Here is a 19623-nt window from a genome sequence, read left to right on the forward strand (position 1 = left end):
AGCATTTGAGAACAAGTCTCCAACAGTGTCAACACCTGATCATGCCTTTGAAAGGCTACTTTGTTTTATCAGTAAGCTTTTTTTCAGATTCATACTGCATTGTCTTAATCTTACTACATTCTCAGTGGATTTGATCGTTGCAGCCAGTGTTGTTGCTCTCCTGTCTTGACACGCTGAATGTGTCGCGCTGCTCAGTACACATGTTGATTGATCTGGCTGATTATTATTATTTTTTCTTTCTAACCGTTTTACTTTTGTCCTGGCTAAAAAAGATGACAATGGCAACTGGATGGCTTGGCTGAATAAGGAACCCAACAATTATACAAAAGCGTGGCTGGCTGAATAACAAGGGAGGGTCACCGCCTCTTCCTCAGGATCTGCAGTAATATCTCGTTGAAGGTGTCGACAGGCCCGGGCAGGCAGAAATGGAGGCAGTCGGAGTAGATCTTATCCGGCACGCCGTGCTTGAAGGGGTCGCGGTTCATGTACACGCCGGGGTGCCCGTCTGGGCGCATGGTGGCCAGCTTCGTGACGTCGAGCACCTCGACCCTTGTCGCGCTGGCGCCCCTCGCCCTGGCGGCCTCCGCCTCGTCGTACACGATGTCCCTGACCTCCTTGCAGATCCACGCCACCTCCTTCTCGCCTTCCCTGTACGGCTCCATCCTGGTGCAGGCCGTGGGGCTGTCGATCGGGCTGCCGTCGAAGTGCGCCGGCGAGAACGTGGCCAGCACCAGGGTCCGGGGCCGGCCGTCGGACTCGGAGGAGCTCAGCCGCTCGACCGCCTTCCGGTACACCATCCTGAGCGGCCGCGCGTAGCCGACGCCGGTGTAGTTGAGCCCCGCGGGGGCGTTGTGGGCGCCGACCACCTCGCCGCCGCTGTAGTAGATGGCCCCGTTCAGCAGCCAGTGGCCGGCGGCGAGCACGGCCACGTCGATCGTGCCGGCGTCGGCCGCCCAGCGGTCGCCCGGCTGGTCGAGGTGCACGTGGCTGTAGGGGACGCTCTCGTCCTCCGCCTTGCCCGTGGCCCGGACGAGGAACGGGGTCCAGTAGAAGGACACCGTCACGTCGCGCGCGGGGAACGCGTACCGCCAGAAGGTGTGCTTCTTCTCCTCGTCCCGGCGCAGCAGCCGGCTCGGGAACGCGGCGCTGAGGAGGCAGACCAGGGACTGCGCCTGGTTCCGGGCCATGGAGTCGCCGATGAAGGCCACGTGCTTGCCGCGCACCGCCGACAGGAACGCCCCCGCGTCGAACGCCGGCAGCGGGCACGACGACGGGCCCCCCGCCGGCTGCCACCGCCAGTCGAGGTAGCCCGTGTCAGGCCGCCCGTTGCGGATGCAGTCGTGGCTCTCCTTCACGTCGCACTGGCTGCCGTTGTACCGGCGCGCGTGGCCCGGCGCCCACACCCACTGCCCCTCCGAGTAGTTGCAGCTCTTGGCTCCTCCAGCTCCAGGCCTGCGACGAGCAAACCACCAAAAAAAGCATGATGAAGGAGACCAGTGGCTACGGAGAGTGTGTGTCGTTCGGTCACTTACACCGATGAGACGAAGGAGTATGTGTTGTTGATGTAACTGAGCAGGGGAGAGAACGCCGGCCGTTGGTTGCCGGCCGGGCTGCAGCAGAGGAGGTGGAGCAGAGCCAAGGAGAGGAAGCCGCAGGCGAGCCAAGCGCAGACGGCTTTGGACAGGAAGCAGCCAGGGTTTTTGCTCGACGACGGTTTATGGCTGTGGGGATGAAGAGGCTGGTGGTACTGGTGCGCTCCCATCTCTCTAGGCATATCATTCAACTAACTTTGGCAATGGTGGTATTGACAAGTTCAATGTGTTTAGGGATGGATTAACCCTTGGGAAGAGACTGGTGACCCTTCCCTTCTTATGTGCTACGACTACGATCGCGGGATCAGCTAAGTGTTGCCTCAAATTAAATAATTGTACAAGTGAACGCTCATTCGTCGGTGTGGTTCGAATCCCTAATCACGCACATCTGATAAAGAAAGCAACTCTTTTGTGAATTCTAGATCTAACACGCAGACGCAGCTGCTTATGACTTCCACAAAAAAAAATTTGTTAGCATCATCGATGCTTGGACATCACCATTGGAGCTACAGTAACATTGTAATAACAAGATTGCCACTGCAGTCGGTTGCTTGTGTGTGTGTATTGCTCAGCGGACTGGGCCTAAACCAGAACATTCGCCTTTTAGATTCCCCTATATAGAGATGGCCAAATGGGCCGCCCGGCTCGATACGGCCTGGGCCCGGTGAAGCCCAGCTCGTTTTGGGCCCGGCCCGTCAGGTACGGTTAGAAAACCGGGTCGGACCGTCTGAGCCCGCGGGCTCGATTTACTATCCGAGTCCGGCCCACAGCGGGCCTAGCCAGACCGGCCCGTTTAGCACGAAAAAAACGGGCCAAAAGCGGGCTAAACGGGTCGATAAGTACGTTTTGGTGCAAAAAAAGCGGGTTTAACGGGCTTATAGGTAAACGGACCGTGCTAGGCTAGCCCACCATGACTAGTTTTCTGTCCAAGCTCGGTCCGTTTATTCGTGCCTGGTCGGTCCAAACCCGCATAGAACCGGACCATGTCGGGCTCGAACCGGCCCAAACAGCGGGCTTCGTATCGGGCTCGCGGGCCTTGTATTTATTGGCCATCTATACCCCAGGTCAAATGGCACCGTCAACGTTCGGTAGAGAAATGATTATTTTACGTCAAAGCTATATATGGCCAAATTAGAGGTTAATTTACGGTCAACTGTTGCTGGCAGCCAGACCCAACTCGATCTCAAATAACGCAAGTTGCTAATGTGATATGGAGTGGTACTGTTCATTAACCAATCTCGATCCTAGCTATACACTGGCAAAATTACTATATATATATGTGCTTTGACTTAGGACAGAGCTAGGGAGCAGTAGTGTCCGCGATCTGAGTCTCCCGTGATCGACTTCACCTCTTGCTTCTTCCTGACGATCTTAGGCCGGAGCTCAGCCGGTGCAACGCCATCCGGTACGCCGCCTTCATCGGCCAGGCGTAGCCGATGTCGTCGTCTGACGGGTTGAGCACATATGGTGGCCGATCCGCGCGCTGCTGCTGTAGTAGATGGCCGCGTTCAGCGGCCAGTGAGCAATGGAGAGAGCACCACACCACCACGCACGTCCATGGTGTCGTCGGCGGCGGCCACTACACCCACCGGTCGTCGAGGTGCGCGTACGCGGCTCATGTTTAGAGATGGCAATGGGTATCCGTGACCCGATACCTGATGGGTATTTACTCCATTAGGGTATGTATGTGGGTGTTGAGGCGAAAGCGAAGACGCTACCCTTCGCTCGATGGCTTCGCCAGCGTCGCTGCACCAACGGAGACAAGACGACTGGCAGACTTACCCTTCGTCCCACGCGTCGCCGGACGAAGGCATGTGACGAGGTCGTCCCATCTCGCGGCCTCGTCCAACATGGAGGCCCACGTGTGATCCGGCCCATTGTAACAGGCCCTGCGTGGCCGCTGCGCATTACGGGCCTAATTTGTAAAGGTCTCCCTGTAATTACAGTCTGTAACCCTGCTTTATGGGAATATTCCGGGGATAACCTAGGCGCCTGAGGGCACATGTGTCCTTAACTCAGGACGCTGGGCACTCAGATATCTATAAATACCTCCGCACAGTGCCCTTGAGAGGCTAGATTAACAGAGCATTTGTCATCTCGAATCGAAACCTTGTTTACGTAGCTTTCACTCCCCCGTTGGATCAATTTGCTCGGGAGAGCAAGTTCCAACATTTGGCGGCCACCGTTCGTGCTACGGAAAAACCACCTGCGATGGCACCCAAGAGAGCTAGCTCGAAGGCTGACGAGGCTGCGAAGGCAGCACTGCTGGCCGAGAAAAAGGGCAAGGCCCTCGTCGACACCACCCACCAAGAGGCCACCGAAGACGACGCTCTCAGCAAGAGGCAGCGCAACGAACAACCCACACCCGAAGGCAGTCTCCGTACCTGCAGCTCTGGAGGACAACCGCAACTTCCCCCAGGCTTCGCTCCACCGGAGGGCGCGGACGTCATCAAGGACGGCGAAGTCATCGGCGTTTCAGCGGAAGAGCAGCTACAGCTGCGCGCCTTGCGCATCAAGAACCATAACCTCCAGAAGCAAAAAGAAATCCTTGAGGCCAAGCGCCAACGTGTGTCTGCACAAGCTAAGGTGCGACAGATGATATGCGACGAAGAGCAGAAGGCTCAGGAGCTCGAACAAGAGATTGCGCTCATGCAGCGCGAAGGCCACCTCGGCCTGCAACACGGCCCTCCCCTACAGCAGCGCGCACAAGTCGAAGACCTGTACTTCCCTCAGCACGGCCACACCATCCCACACGCCGCGGCATTCCAAGGTGTCAACTACCTTGACGAGCGAAGTCCCCTGGCGCCACACCAGCAAGTGTCGCCATGGCCCGCCAACTTCAGGGCAGGGACTTATCCCAAGTACAACGACAGCACAGACCCGGCACAGTACATCATTAGTTATCAGGTCGCCGTTGCATCATCCGGAGGGGACGACGCCACCATGACCAAGTCATTCATCATCACCCTCGAAAGCCCAGCCCTCACCTGGTACACCAGGTTGCCCCCACTGTCCATCGACTCCTGGAGAAGTCTCCGGGACAAATTCTTGCTCAACTTCCAAGGGTACCGCCCAGACACCGACGCCTTGGCTGAGCTTTCACTCTGCAAGCAGATGGAAAAAGAGACTCTGCGGGAGTACTACCGCAAGTTTCTGACCCTCAAGTCACAATTGCCTTCGGTCGATGACCAGATTGCCATCCACTACGCCATCAGCTGCCTTCGGGCCGGCGTCCTTTACAACCACTGCATCAGGGATCCGCCCAAGAACCTCCAGGAGTTGTATCAGCTATTTGAAAAATACGCCAGATCCGAGGAGCTCCACCAGCGCAAAGTCGAGTCTCAGAGGAAACCCAAAGACACTCCACAGCCCAGCCGCACGTGGACGAGGCCCTCGCAGGCAGACTCCGGTCGGGACGGCCGCAATCAGCAACAGGTGCACAATATCGCCAACCAGAGTCCCGCTGGCGAGGCCCCTCGCCGCCAGGAGTATCCCCCCAGGGCCGCGAAAACGGAACTCGCGGTCGGGGCCGGGGTCGCGCGCAGCAGCCGCGCAGATTTTACTGCCTGTTCCACGGCGAAGACTGCGCCCACCCTACAAGAGACTGCCCAGAAACGAAGGCAACCAGAGACAGGATGGCACGAGCGCAACCAGCCGACAACCCTAGAGTTGTCGCGCACACATACCAGCAACCCCTTCAGCCATACCACCACGGCCCCGCTCCGCACCCACCGCACCACGCATACCAACATCACCAGGAGGTACAAATCGTACCTCCCCCAACCCCACCCCCACACCAGCAACAACAAAACATCCACCACCACAACCACCCCCAAGCCCCAAAGCAAGAAGACTTCGTCGATCAACCGTATCACGGAGTCATTCACATGATCACTGGGGGTCCAGCGCAGACTTCGACACAAAGCGGCAGACGAGGGACCATTACCGCAGCGTCAACCACGTCGCTGTCACCGGTCCAGTCGTGCAGACAAAGTGGTCCCATGTACCATTGACCTTCGACGCCCGCGACGTCGACCTGCGCAGCGCACCACACATTGACGCCATGGTTATCAACTGCAGCGTGGCAGGATGGGATCTGCACAAAGTCCTAGTCGACAATGGCAGCCAGGCAGATATCATTTTCCTCCATGCCTTCGATCGCATGGGCATAAGCCACAGTCTGCTCAAGCCTTCGGACAACCCGCTGTACGGCTTCGGCGGCAAGGGCACCTTTCCTGTCGGCAAAATAGAGTTACCTCTCTCCTTCGGTGTAGCACCCAATGCCCGAAGTGAGCAAGTCACATTCGACATCGTCGACATGGTGTACCCGTACAACGCCATAATGGGCTGGGGCTCCATCAACAAGTTCGAGGCAGCCATTCACGGACTTTATCTGTGCATGAAGATCCCAGGTCCGCAAGGCGCCATCACAGTCTACGACAACCAGCAGGCTGCGCATAACATAGAAAGAGACTTCGTTCCCGGGCAAAGAAACGTACACTGCCTCATGGCCCAGCGCGAGGTCCCCGAATCTGACAGCCCAACCGCCAAAGAACATGACAAAGCACAACTGCAAAGCAACGACGGGACCAAGACTGTCCCCCTCGACAAGGCGACACCCAAGCAAACTGTCACCATCAGCGAAGACCTCACTTCGCAAGACGAGGAGAGACTCCTCTGCTGTCTGTCTAAGAATAAAGATGTCTTCGCCTGGTCCGCCCTCGACCTGGTCGGAGTCAGTCGCTCCATCATCGAGCACAGCTTGGGAATTGACCCTTCAGTAAGGCCGAAGAAACAGCGGTTGCGCAAGATGTCTGACGGGAAGACAGAGGCCGCTAAGGCTGAGGTACATCGCCTGCTTGAGGCCAAATTTATCGAGCCAATTGCCTACCCTACATGGCTCGCCAACGTAGTGATGGTGCAGAAGAAGAGCGGCAAATGGCGAATGTGTATCGATTTCACCAGTCTTAACAAGGCCTGCCCTAAGGACAACTTCCCGCTGCCTCGGATCGACAAAATCGTCGATAGTGCGGCCGGGTGCGAAGTCATGTCACTCCTCGATTGCTTCTCCGGCTACCATCAAATATACATGAAGGAGAAGGACAAGGCGAGCACCAGCTTCATAACACCCTTCGGCACGTATTGCTTCATCAGAATGCCGAAGGGACTTAAGAACGCCGGGTCCACTTTCTCTCGGCTCACCAAAATGGTGCTCGAGGGCCAAGTCGGCAGAAATATATTCACGTATGTGGATGACATCGTCGTGGCCAGCAGAAGCAAGGAAGACCATCTGGCTGACCTCGCCGAAACGTTTGCGAACATGCGGGACGCAAGACTTCGCCTGAACCCCGAAAAGTGCGTTTTCGGTGTTCGCCAGGGGAAAATCTTGGGCTACCTGGTGTCACACCGCGGGATTGAAGCCAATCCAACCAAAATCCAGGCTATCATCAATATGACGACCCCATAGTCAGCCAGAGACGTGCAACGACTGACAGGCAGGTTGGCTGCCCTCAACAGATTCATCTCCAAATCCGCAGAGCGAAGCCTCCCTTTCCTCAAAACACTCCGCGGCGCAAAAGACTTCGCATGGGGGCCAGAGCAAGCAGCGGCCTTCGCTTCATTGAAGCAGTACCTGTCAGAATTGGCGATTCTTACAAGCCCCGACCCCTCGCTACCCCTGTTGCTCTACGTCGTGGCTTCGCCGCATGCGGTCAGCGCAGCGCTGGTTCAAGAGCAGAGCAGAGAGGGCACAATCAGGCAATGTCCAGTTTATTACGTCTCCGAAGTACTTACAACATCCAAATGTAATATGACGGAACTGGAAAAAATAGCCTATGCAGTTGTTATGGCCTCGCGCAAATTGCGCCATTATTTTGAAGCATTCAAGGTTCGGGTCACCTCAGATAGGGGACTCGACGAATTATTCAGAAACCCGGAAGCATCAGTCCGGATTGCCAAATGGGCAGTCGAACTCTCCGGCTACCACATCACATTTGAACCCAGGACAGCCATCAAGTCACAAGTCCTAGCAGACTTCGTCGTCGACTGGACTAGGCCAATAACATAGTCGGACCCGTCCGTAGAGAAGGTGTGGACAATCCATTGCGACGGCGCATGGTGCCATGCGGGGGCAGGCGCCGCTGCAGTCATTACTTCACCCACAAGGGTCAAGCACAGATACGCAGCACGCCTCAGCTTTGCTTTGGAGTCTGACAGATGCACTAACAACATAGCAGAATACGAAGCTGTCATCCTCGGCCTTCGCAAGCTAAGGGCCCTTGGCGTCACCACCTGCATCATCAGAACAGACTCCAAGGTAGTCGCCAGCCAAGTCGAGAAAGACTACGCAGCGAAGGACCCCGCACTTATGCAGTACCTCGCAGCTATCCGTAGTCTCGAGAGGCAATTCAAAGGTTTCACCTTGCAGCATGTGGACCGTGCCAAGAATGAGGAGGCTGACGCATTGGCCAAGGCAGCCGCCAGAGGCGAGGCCCTGCCCTCCGACGTATTCTACCATGTCATCGGCACGCCAGCCGTCCGCAACCCAGAGGGGCTCCAAATAACCAATGACAGCAAGGGCCACCGCATAGTCAACCTTATCATGACCAAAGACTGGCGGGCACCAATAACCCTGTTCCTGCAGGGGTACTATCATCCAACCGACATCAATGAGGCCAAGCGCCTCAAACATCAAAGCCGGGACTTCGCACTAATTGAAGGACAGCTTTACAAGAAGGGGGTCAGTCAACTCATGCTTAAATGTGTCACCGAAACTGAAGGCGTCCAAATTCTGCGCGAAGTCCACAGCGGGACTTGCGGCTCTCACGCAGGGCCTAGGGCCCTAGCCGCAAAGGTAATCCGTCAAGGTTTCTACTGGCCCGCCATGATCTGCGCCGCAAATCGGGTCACAAGGTCCTGCGAAGCCTGCCAAAAATTTTCTCCACGCTCGAGAAGCCCTTCGCAATTCACGAAGCTAATCGCCCACACATGGCCTCTTCAGCGCTGGGGCCTGGACATTGTTGGGCCCCTACCCACGGCCCAGGGGAACCTCAAGTTCACCTTCGTCGCTGTCGAGTATTTTACCAAATGGATAGAGGCGAGGGCTGTATCCACAATAACATCGAAGACTACCCAGAAATTCTTCTGGCAAAACATTGTTTGCCGCTTCGGAGTCCCGTCCGAACTCACAGTTGACAATGGCAAGCAATTTGACAGCCAAGACTTCAAGGATTTCTGCTTCTCCATTGGCACCAAGCTTGCCTTCGCCTCAGTATACCACCCGCAATCCAACGGAGTTGTGGAACGCGCAAATGGCAAAAATTTCACAGCTGTCAAGAAGATGCTCCTCGACGATGTTGGGGGCCTTCGGCTTCCGAAGATCCTCAAAAACATGATTTAACAATGTTTCTGGAGTAAAGTACATTAACAGGTACCTTCGGACTCGGATCAGAGCCACGGTACGAAGAAGCACAAAGGTTGGCGCAGAGCCGAAGCTGTGTGTAGAAAAGCTTCGGAGTAGCGGCGGAAAAGGAAACCGACTTAAAGATGAAAAACCAGATTAGACCTCAAAGAGTTATCATAGAGTTATTAATAAATGTAAAGGGCATTATTGTAATTTTCCATGGGCTGCGACCCGTGCCTATAAATAGGTGAACAGTATCCCTGTACTGTTCACGCTGATTTGGCATTGGCTTTTGCGTCACACTTGTACTTTTACCTTCTTACGAGCTGAAGGTACACTTGTAACTTGATATCATTTTTATCTTCCCGTTATAATAAAATGGAAACGGGTCGACAATAATACACTACTGTTCATGTTATCTTTATGTTTCATATGATTCCCTCTCCATTATTACGTTCTATGTTTATGAAGGTATGTCCTTTATAACCTTCGTCCAAAAATCATTATATCCTTAGGGAAATAATGCTTAAAAGGACGAAGGACATTAACATTTAACATTTTGTGTTGTCTTGTTCTTGATTCATAGCATTTGAGAACAAGTCCCCAACATTGGCGCCCACCTCCGGTGAACTCACTTCCATTTTTTGAGTCTTCAACACTTTCGGCAAGCATCACCTTCGTCATGCCGCCGAAAAAAGCTTCAGCGACAGGGGCTGGTACTTTACAGCTGCTAGATCCCAACCAGGATGTCCTTTCTCTTAGAGAGGCCCGAAGCCAGAAGAGGAAGGCTGTTAGTCCAACACCTCCGGAGGATGACCTGGATCAGGAGATCCAAAACTTGGAGATCCTTCAGCAGCAGGTGCAACACAAGAAGGAGAAGATGGCTCGTCTAGCTGATCTTCAGAGACAGATAGACGAAGCTTCTGAAGAGGTTCGTCATCTTGTTCAAGATGATCAAAGCCGAAGGCCTCCACGCAGAGAGCTTCATCAGGAAGGCTTCCACAATGAGGATGACTGGTATGAAGATTTCCATCATGGAAACTTTGCTTTTGATGATGCTTCTCCTCTCTCAACAGAATTGCAGGCTACACCATGGCCTTAGTCCTACAAGCCACCCCAGCTCCCCATGTATGACGGTCATACAGACCCCAAGCAATTCCTGATGAGCTAAGAAGCGACCATATCTTCGTATGGTGGCAATACGGCAGTTATGGCAAAATCTTTTGTCATGGCCGTCAGGAGCGTTGCTCAGACTTGGTACTCTTCTCTTCGGCCAGGGACAATTACTTCTTGGCAGAAATTGAAGGATATGTTGGTAACTAGCTTCCAAGGGTTTCAGACGAAGCCAGTCACCGCTCAGGCTCTCTTCCAGTGTACCCAGGACCATGAAGAGTACCTTCAGGCGTATGTCCGGAGGTTTCTGCGTCTGAGGGCACAAGCGCCAACAGTGCCAAATGAAATTGTCATTGAGGCCATGATTAAGGGGCTTCGGTCGGGACCATCAGCGCAGTACTTTGCCAGGAAGCCACCACAAACGTTGGAAAAGCTGCTCCAGAAGATGGATGAATACATTCGAGCTGACAATGACTTCCACCAAAGAAGGGAGGAAGCATTCAGGTTCTCTAAAATGACCAGGGGCTTCGGAGGAAGATTTCACCCGAGGCATGTTAGGTCAATCCATAACTCTGCTCAAACTGATGATAGAGGGAGCCAGCAGCAAAGGCCACAACACTCTTCACAAGCTTCGGCCCAACATCAGAGTTCTTTTCGGCCGCCAGCGCCAAGGGGCAGAGGCGCCAGGGGCTTCGGGGGAAGGTTTGGAGACCAGCCAAGAAATATATATTGCCTATTCTGTGGTGAAGACAAGGGCCATACTACCAGGATGTGCCATGTTACCATCCAGAAGCAGAAGGAAATAGCGGAAGCAGCAGCGCAACAGAGTCAACCGAAGCAGGTCATGCATACTGCTTCGTATCACTCACCTTACATTCCAGAATATGTAGGCAACCACTCTGCAGCTTCTGTCGCTTCGGCGAGCCAACCCCAAGCATCTTGGCAGCAACCTCCACCGCCACCGCCGATCCAAAGAGGTCAGCAGCCAGAAGGGAGTCAGCGCACTAACCTTCAGCGGGACTTTAGAGAGGAGTCCGAAGCTCGCACAGTCAATAGCACTGTGCCAGAGTCGAAGCACATTTACTGACGAATATCCTACCTCAACAGCAGTTCTTTTGCATTTTCTACATTCACTACTACCCTTTTGTTAATAAGGAACAATTATGAAGAGTTTAAATGTCTTTAATTGAATTTCAATTTTTTGTAATACTTCCGTCTTTTACCATAATAAAAATATGTTTTCTCCATAGGCTCAAGTTGCCGAAGCATACGAACTTATACTGATTCGAAGGACCTTTGTATTATCAAAAATTTGATCTAATGGACACAGTACAAATTGTTCGAAGCAGGAAAAAGTCGTTCCTAAGGGAGCGCAGTGTAAGTTTTCTAAACTTACAGCGAAAAATAAACGCTGATTCCGCTGAAAGTAAAAGGCGAAGAAGCTCCTAAGGGAGGCTTGCAGCGAAAAATAAACGCTGATTCCGCTGAAAGTAAAAGGCGAAGAAGCTCCTAAGGGAGGCTTACAGTGAAAAATAAACGCTGATTCCGCTGAAAGTAAAAGGCGAAGAAGCTCCTAAGGGAGGCTTACAGCGAAAAGTCAGCGCTGATATAAAAAGTGTGTGTGCTTTATTGCAGGGATATGTATCTGTGGCACAAATATCATTTTGCATAACATAACATCATCACATCATTTTTGCATAACATAAGCATCATACAGCATAATGCATCTGGAACAAGAAAGGGATACAGTAATGACCTTTGGAACATACTTTGGGGAAAGAGAAAATCGTGCTAAGGCACAAGGCAAATCAAGATGAAGTATAGCCTCATCGGAAAAGCAACACAAAACTTTTTTACAGCTTCGAAGAATATTTCACGAAGCTTGGACATTTTTTATCAGAGAAGTAAACAAATTCTTATGATATAGAAAAGATTTTCTTCATGAAGCATGAAAAGAAGGGAAGGTGTTTTTTCGCCGAAGGCTCAAAAAATGGTATGTATGCAAAGTTTCATGCATCGTAAAGAATTAAACTATAAATAGATTGTATATTACATTTAAAGTTACAATATATTACACATTTTTACATTTCAAATGTTTCTACAATGACATTCAATCCTCTTTAAGTACTATTTCTGCAGCTTCGTTCAACAGTTGGTTGACAACCTTGTCCATAATGGCTTCGGCCATTTGTCTAATTTCATCGTCCCCCTTCGGGTGGGGGCCCGGAGATGCCTCAACAGCTTCTGAGGGAAGAAAAGATACGGCTATATTACTATTACAAACCGAGAACGGAGTTTGGAAATAAAAATTACAGCATGATAAAAGCCACTAATTAATACCTATGTGCCCTTCGGGCTCTGTACTTTTTTCGGCAGGTTCCGCCACTTTTCTAGCATCGTGGATGCCTTTTTCACTCCTTTGAATAATTCCTTGCACTAGTTCTCGGCCGCCGTTATCCCAGATATCGGTGAAGAATTTTCCGCCGACCATGCTTGCTTCGGGTGAGGGGTCTTTAATGTCTTCAGTAGACAATGTAGCTTCGGACTGCGCTAAGGATTTTACATGCTCACAGCCTTTCTTCTCCAAAACAGTAGCAATCCCTCTAGCACCCGAAAAAGCGCAGATGTCGCCGCGGCTGTTCAGAATTTCCTCGAAGGCCTCCGCTTCGTGACTGATCCATTCCATTGGACCTTCAGGATTGCCTCTTGAAAAATTCTCTTCACTAGAGAACGCGCCAACGCTGGCGAAGCTGGATTTTATCTTTTTGACGCACTCTATGGATTTAACGTAGCATTTTCTCTGGGATGCACGAAGCTCCTTAACACTTATCTCCAAATGATTGGCCAATTGGTCACTAAGCTCTCGTTTTGTCTCTTCAAGTATACGTTCTTCTTTAGCTCTAGGTAGTTGCTTCTGAAGATCTTTAATTTCACGTTTGTAAGCTTCGGCCTGAACCTTTGAAGCAGCTTCGTCCTTTTTTACCTTGTCTACCAATGTAAGCAGATTTTTTTCTTTTTCTAGAGCTTCGTTTCTCAGTTTAATAACTTCTGATCGTAGATTGTTGAACGCAATTTCATAGCTCTCGTCTTCGGCACTCTTTTGCGCTCTTAACGCGTTGCTTAGAGTTAAGCCCTATATAAAAAAGAGTCCGTATAAGAATAAAAGAATGAGTTACGAATTATAAAATTTTCAAACGTCTAATTCCCATACCTTTAGGCTGTTGTACGCAAGACTATCCGCGAGATCTTCTTTCGTCATAGCGCTTAAGCCAGCTTCGAGCTTCGGAAACCCCATGCTTCTAGACATCTCCCGGCAAACGGATAATTCTTTATTGTCTAGGAGGCAGTATAGGAAATCCTCTTCATCCGTCCCATTGAATATTAATGCCCCCTTCGGATATTTCAATTCTTTGGCATAGTGATTGGCTTCAAAAACTTCTTCCGATAACTTTTTCCCTGAAGCATGACGCATAATATAATCGTACATTTTGGCAGATGCTTCGGGGACAGCAGTATCAATTTCTTCGACCAAAGTAGGCTCTGACATTTTTATTTCTTCAGTTGCCTTTTCAATTCTTGCTTCTTCTGCTTCCAAAGGTTTTACCTTGGTTGGTTCTGAAGGCTCAGTTTCAACTACAGTCTGTTGCTTCGGAGCCTTGGCAACGGATACTTCCGCAGGCGCCTCAGAAATTTCAGCAGTCTTTTTGGGAGTTGTGCTTGGAAGTTTAATTGTTTCCAAAACATCCAACACATTGACCATTCTTTTTCTTTTTGGGGTCACTGTTGGCCCCTTTTTAATTCTTGCTACTTCAATTTCTACTGAAGGACTTAAAATTTCTGATATTTTTGCTCCCTCAGTTGATCCTTTTGCTTCTTCCATCTTTTCTGTCAATGGCGCTTCGGCCATCTCTTTGGTTTCTGGTAATAGAATCTTTGGTTCCTCCAATTCTTTTGATGTTGGCGCTTCGGCCATTTCTGCGACTTCTGGCAGCAGGGTTGGCTCTTCAGCCTCGGTGGCCGAAGAGGTCTCTCCGGTGAACTCAGGCACCGAGGCTGGTTCAATATAGCGTGGCCGATGTGTGAGAACCTTTATCCTTTTTCTTTTCGGTGCTGGCTCACTAGGAGCAGCTGCAGCTTCTTCTTTCGCAGAAGTTGTGCCTTTTCTTTTCTGCCCTCGAATGGGATAACGATAGTCGGGGTAGACGAACCCGATTGCATCGAATACCCGGTTGAGTCTTTTCCTTTTTCGGCCTCCGAAGGCCGCTGACAATGCAGTATCTTCGGCCTTCGAGTATACCCCAAGCAATTCGTCACTTACAGTCTCAATACTCTTTAACCAATCATCATCTGGCTCAACAAACTTGTCTCCGTACTTGAATGAATACTTCAACCGGACTAGCCCAACTTCGTTAGTTTCTTTAACAGTTTCTTTCGGCATTTCCCAATTATCTGCAAGAGGCCACACTCTGAAGGCAATGTGTTCTTGAGTTAAATCCCTTGTACCAATAAAAGAGCAGACAACTCCGAAGGCTCTCTGGCATTCTTCTGCTGCTTCATTCATTTCCACCTTCGGCCTTCGCAGGCCGAAGCGTTGCCAGATGGGATACATAATGATCTTCTTTATATCCTCTCGATATTTCAAGTCATTTTTCACGTAAAACCATTCCGTCGTCCAGTCGCCAGGCCATCTCTTTCGAAAGGTCGGCACTGGGCAGCTTGACCCAGACCTAGAGCCGAAGCTGTAGCAGCCAAAGTTGTTGTGATATTGTTCCTTACCCCAGGGTTTTGTCTCGTATAGCAATTCGTGCATGTTGCAGAAGCTTTTTGCATCAGGTTCCAAGCCTTGGCTCCTCACAGCCCACACAAAAATATTCATCCTTATGATCGCTTCGGGGATAAGTTGGTGAAGGTGGATTTCAAATATCGTCAGCACCTCCACAACAAAACGGCTCAGGGGAAATCGTAGTCCAGCTTTCAAGAAGCTTCAAAATATTACGACTTCATCTTCCTCAGGAGTTGGGCAAGTCTTCTCTCCTTCGTCGACCCTTACAACAGACAAATCCCAGAAATATCTTCCCCTCATGTTGACAAGATGATTTTCTTTAATACTTGATTTGCCGAAAACCGCATTGCTTGGCCGCCAAGGGCGATCTTCGGAGTCTTCACCACCACTATCCGCATCATAACTGTCGCTATCACCAGTATCTTCAGATAAACCTTCCAAAATTTCTTTAGTGATCTTTTCTGTATTAGTCTTCGACATAGATCGAAGAAAACCCAGATGCATCTCTTCAGAAAGACTCAACTTCATTTCGGCAGCAACCTTCTTCTCCTCAGACATCCCTTCGGATTTTTTGCTTCTCGCTTCCGAAGCTTAAAACTAGGTAGGCAACCAAATGTTGATAGGCAGAAAACTATTTGAGCAGGTAAAACAGATGGCAAGAAAGCATGTCGAGTAAATTATGGCGAGCCCGTATTTATAAACCCATTACGTCGGAAACTGGAGGGCCCCATTTGCCATTGACTGTTGCTATTCTAGCAAAAGGAAGGTGTTTTTTCGGACCTTCGGCTTATAGCCTTCGTCCATTTCGCAATCTGAATTTATCATTCTGACAAATTAATATTGCGAGGGGCTACTGTTGGGGGCCTTCGGCTTCCGAAGGTCCTCAAAAACATGATTTAACAATGTTTCTGGAGTAAAGTACATTAACAGGTACCTTTGGACTCGGATCAGAGCCACGGTACGAAGAAGCACAAAGGTTGGCGCAGAGCCGAAGCTGTGTGTAGAAAAGCTTCGGAGTAGCGGCGGAAAAGGAAACCGACTTAAAGATGAAAAACCAGATTAGACCTCAAAGAGTTATCATAGAGTTATTAATAAATGTAAAGGGCATTATTGTAATTTTCCATGGGCTGCGACCCGTGCCTATAAATAGGTGAACAGTATCCCTGTACTGTTCACGCTGATTTGGCATTGGCTTTTGCGTCACACTTGTACTTTTACCTTCTTACGAGCTGAAGGTACACTTGTAACTTGATATCATTTTTATCTTCCCGTTATAATAAAATGGAAACGGGTCGACAATAATACACTACTGTTCATGTTATCTTTATGTTTCATATGATTCCCTCTCCATTATTACGTTCTATGTTTATGAAGGTATGTCCTTTATAACCTTCGTCCAAAAATCATTATATCCTTAGGGAAATAATGCTTAAAAGGACGAAGGACATTAACATTTAACATTTTGTGTTGCCTTGTTCTTGATTCATAGCATTTGAGAACAAGTCCCCAACAGACGACAAAAAGGGCAAGTGGGCCGACTTGTTACCTGAAGCGGTCTGGGCACTAAACACGACTGAGTGCAGGGCGACTGGGTTCACCCCTTTCCGCCTTCTATATGGATCGGAGGCCATGACCCCGCAAGAAATAAAACATGGGTCACCACGGACAGTCCCGTCAGCCGTCCCCGACGTGGACGAGCCCACTTTGAAGGACCTCATCGACGGAGACCGCGTCTTCACCCTACAGGCTCTAAACAAATACCAAGCTCAAACAAAAGCATGGCGCGACCACACAGTCATCCTGAGGGAATTCAGCGAAGGAGACCTCGTACTCGTCCGGACAGCTCGGACAGAGTCCCGGGGCAAGCTGGAGCCCAAGTGGGAGGTCCCTTTCATCGTCAAGACGAAGGCGTCCCCCAGCGCGTACATTCTCACAACGCCATCCGGCGAGGACTTGGAGCATTCTTGGAACATTGATAATCTCCGCAAATTTTTTGTTTGACTCCTCAGGGCCAGCTCGCCCTTGTAATTCGCAAAACAATTTTATTCTGGCCCACACTCTTTTCCTCCCGGGGGGTGAGGTTTTTAACGAGGCGGAGCCATGTAATATACAAGCGAAAAATCCCCCGCAAAAATCTACGTCGAAAAAAGACCGCATCAACGGTCTTCGACATTCGACCAATACAAAGTCACCGCGAGGGGCAACGCTAGCTACCCTTGCGTGCGACACTCCACGCAAAAGTCGCCTAAGGGTGCAGCCGGACTAGCACAACAAGTGTGCAAAATCGAAGTCTTCCTCAAAAGACTATCCGTGCAAAAGTCGCCTAAAGGTGCAGCCGGACTAGCACAACAAGTGCGCAAAATCGAAGTCTTCCTCAAAAGACTATCCGTACAAAAGTCGCCTAAGGGTGCAGTCGGACTAGCACAACAAGTGCGCAAAATCGAAGTCTTCCTCAAAAGACTATCCATGCAAAAGTCGCCTAAGGGTGCAGCCGGACTAGCACAACAAGTGCGCAAAATCGAAGTCTTCCTCAAAAGACTATCCGTGCAAAAGTCGCCTAGGGGTGCAGCCGGACTAGCTCAACAAGCGCGCAAAATCGCAGGCGCATTACATCCGTGCAAAAGTCTACATCAAGAAACTGTCCGCGCAAAGACCGACTACAGGCGCAGCCGGACCGACATAATAAATATGCTAGACCAAGTGCGCAACGCCCCTATGGACATAGCCGGATGCGCGAAGGCGCACAGCCTCATCATACAAACTATAGTTATACACGTACAACGAGGGCATCACACCTTACATTGGTTCAACCTTCGGAATGATTCCCATCTCCCTATAGTTAAATAGCATTATCCTAAGCTCCTCACCCTCAAAAAGACTTCGCAACTCCCCCTCACCTACACTCGCCCCAACCGGCGAGGATAACAATTCCCGCTTGCCAGCCCTGCCCACACGAAGTCGACCGCCATCCACTTCACTCACTCTACGCTTCGCCACCGCCCTTCGCCGCCTACGCCCAGCACTCGGACCAGGCAAAACTTCAGCATCCATAACACGCGGAGAAGCCTCCGCCGCAACCACATCCAAGGCCGCAAAGTAATCCAAGTCCTCATCCGAAGACTCTTCCGTCCACTCAACCGAACTCCCAGAGTCATCAAAATCAGAAAACTTAGACGTAGACTCATCTGATTCATTTCCAGCGACCACGGTCGAAGCCGCCACAAAATTAGTAGTAGCGGTTGCGTGCGCAGGCCCAAAATCCTGAACCTGCGCAGCAACCAAGGTTCAGTAACACAAACAAAATTCTCTAACTACCCCACACCCACTAAGCCACCTGCGAAGACCCAGCCACCGCTATGGGATCCTCCACCGCCAGCTCCGTCGCCGCCTTCGGGGGATCCTCCGCTGCCAGCTCCGTCACCGCCTTCGAGGGATCCTCCACCATCGGCACAGTGGCTGGCGACGAGCCTCCACCGGACACAGTAGACGCAAGGGCAGCGAGGGAGCCTTCACCGGTTTCCGGGGGCGGTGCCGGGTCGACCTCAGCCTCGGCCACCACCGGGTTGGCCTCTGCATCGGGCTGCGCGCTGTTCAGGGGTCCGAAGTCCTCCATGTCCTCGGCACGCGCCATCTACAACACAACACACCGATTTAGCAAGCCCACGTATACCCACATTCAACGACACGAAACAAAAGACAAACTTTACCTGATCCCTCGCCCGGTCAGACCGCTCCCTAACCACCTCCCGACCGTAGGGCCCCACATCCGGTCGAAGAGGGCCCCCGCGGAGTCCTTCACCACAGGGTCTTCGACCTTAAAAATCTCGCGCCCAAAGTCTTCATCGGATCGGTCGAAGACCTCATAGTGACTACACCCCTGCGGGACAACGCGTTCATAGCCCCTTCATAGGTGATGAGGGAGGCAAAGGACATGAATCCCTCCATGATGGTCGGGAGCGCCAACAATTCCTCTTGCAGCCACTCGAGGAAGCGAAGGCCCGCCTCTCGGTCGGGCACCTCAAAATCAGCAGTCCGCGCACCCAGCTCGCGGTATGAGTCCACGAGCTGTTTGCGCGTCCGCTCAACTTCCGAGCGCGTAGAGGCCTCGACCCTCTCCATGCGGGCCTGCAGAGCGTTGAACCGCACCTCCCATTCCTCGGCGCACTGGCTGGCGAGGCTCCCCTCCACCCGCGCCAATTTGGCCTCCGCCTACGCCGCCTGCGCCTTGGCGATGGCCTGGTTGGCCTCCCTCCTCTCCTCCACTAGCTGGCGCCGGAGGTCCGTCCTCTCGCCCTCCAGGGCGGCCACCCTCTCCGCCAGCTTGCGGCACTTGTTATCCGCAGCCGACTTCTCCCGGACGGCGTCAGCGTGCTGCACCCGAAGTCTCTCGACTTCGGCAGACACATCTGCAGTAAGGGCACCCGACGCCACACGGTCGGCGAAGTCGGCCGCCTAACAGACACACATGAGACCACAATCCCCCATGAAAGCGGTAAACACCGAAGTCCAGCTCAACTTACTTGACTCAACTGCTGCGACACCTCCCTCAGCCGGCGGGACACAGTGCCCGCTTCGTCCTTGACGGCAGTGACCGCCGAAATCTCGCCGCCAGCGCTGAAAGCGCTACCCTTCACCCCAAGCACCGCGGCAGACGCCGTGGTCGCCACCGCAGGCGGAACAACAACAAGTTGCCCATCGCCCGATCCTGCAACGTATCACCAGTCAAAAAAATG

General features: G+C 51.6%; 1 protein-coding gene across 1 annotated transcript; it reads right to left on the minus strand.

The window, feature by feature from the left end:
* Positions 1–207: 207 nt before the first annotated feature.
* On the minus strand, positions 208–2059 carry LOC103629945 (protein ALTERED XYLOGLUCAN 4). Its single transcript, XM_008651046.4, has 2 exons — positions 1533–2059; positions 208–1452 (listed from the first exon to the last, which is right to left on the minus strand). Exons 1-2 carry the CDS (start codon positions 1772–1774, stop codon positions 357–359), a joined length of 1338 nt encoding a protein of 445 aa, XP_008649268.1. The 5' UTR covers positions 1775–2059; the 3' UTR covers positions 208–356.
* Between the last annotated feature and the right edge of the window lie 17564 nt (positions 2060–19623).

The sequence above is a fragment of the Zea mays genome, chromosome 6 (genome assembly GCF_902167145.1).
Source record: "Zea mays cultivar B73 chromosome 6, Zm-B73-REFERENCE-NAM-5.0, whole genome shotgun sequence".
NCBI classification, from domain to species: Eukaryota; Viridiplantae; Streptophyta; class Magnoliopsida; order Poales; family Poaceae; genus Zea; species Zea mays.

What these genes read in the sequence shown, in the direction of transcription:
- LOC103629945 (XM_008651046.4), bottom strand. Translation starts at nt 1,774, where the DNA reads ATGCCTAGAGAGATGGGAGCGCACCAGTACCACCAGCCTCTTCATCCC. An exon ending in TACTCCTTCGTCTCATCGGT is followed by an intron (nt 1,453 to 1,532) that starts GTAAGTGACCGA and finishes TGCTCGTCGCAG; the next exon opens with GCCTGGAGCTGGAGGAGCCA.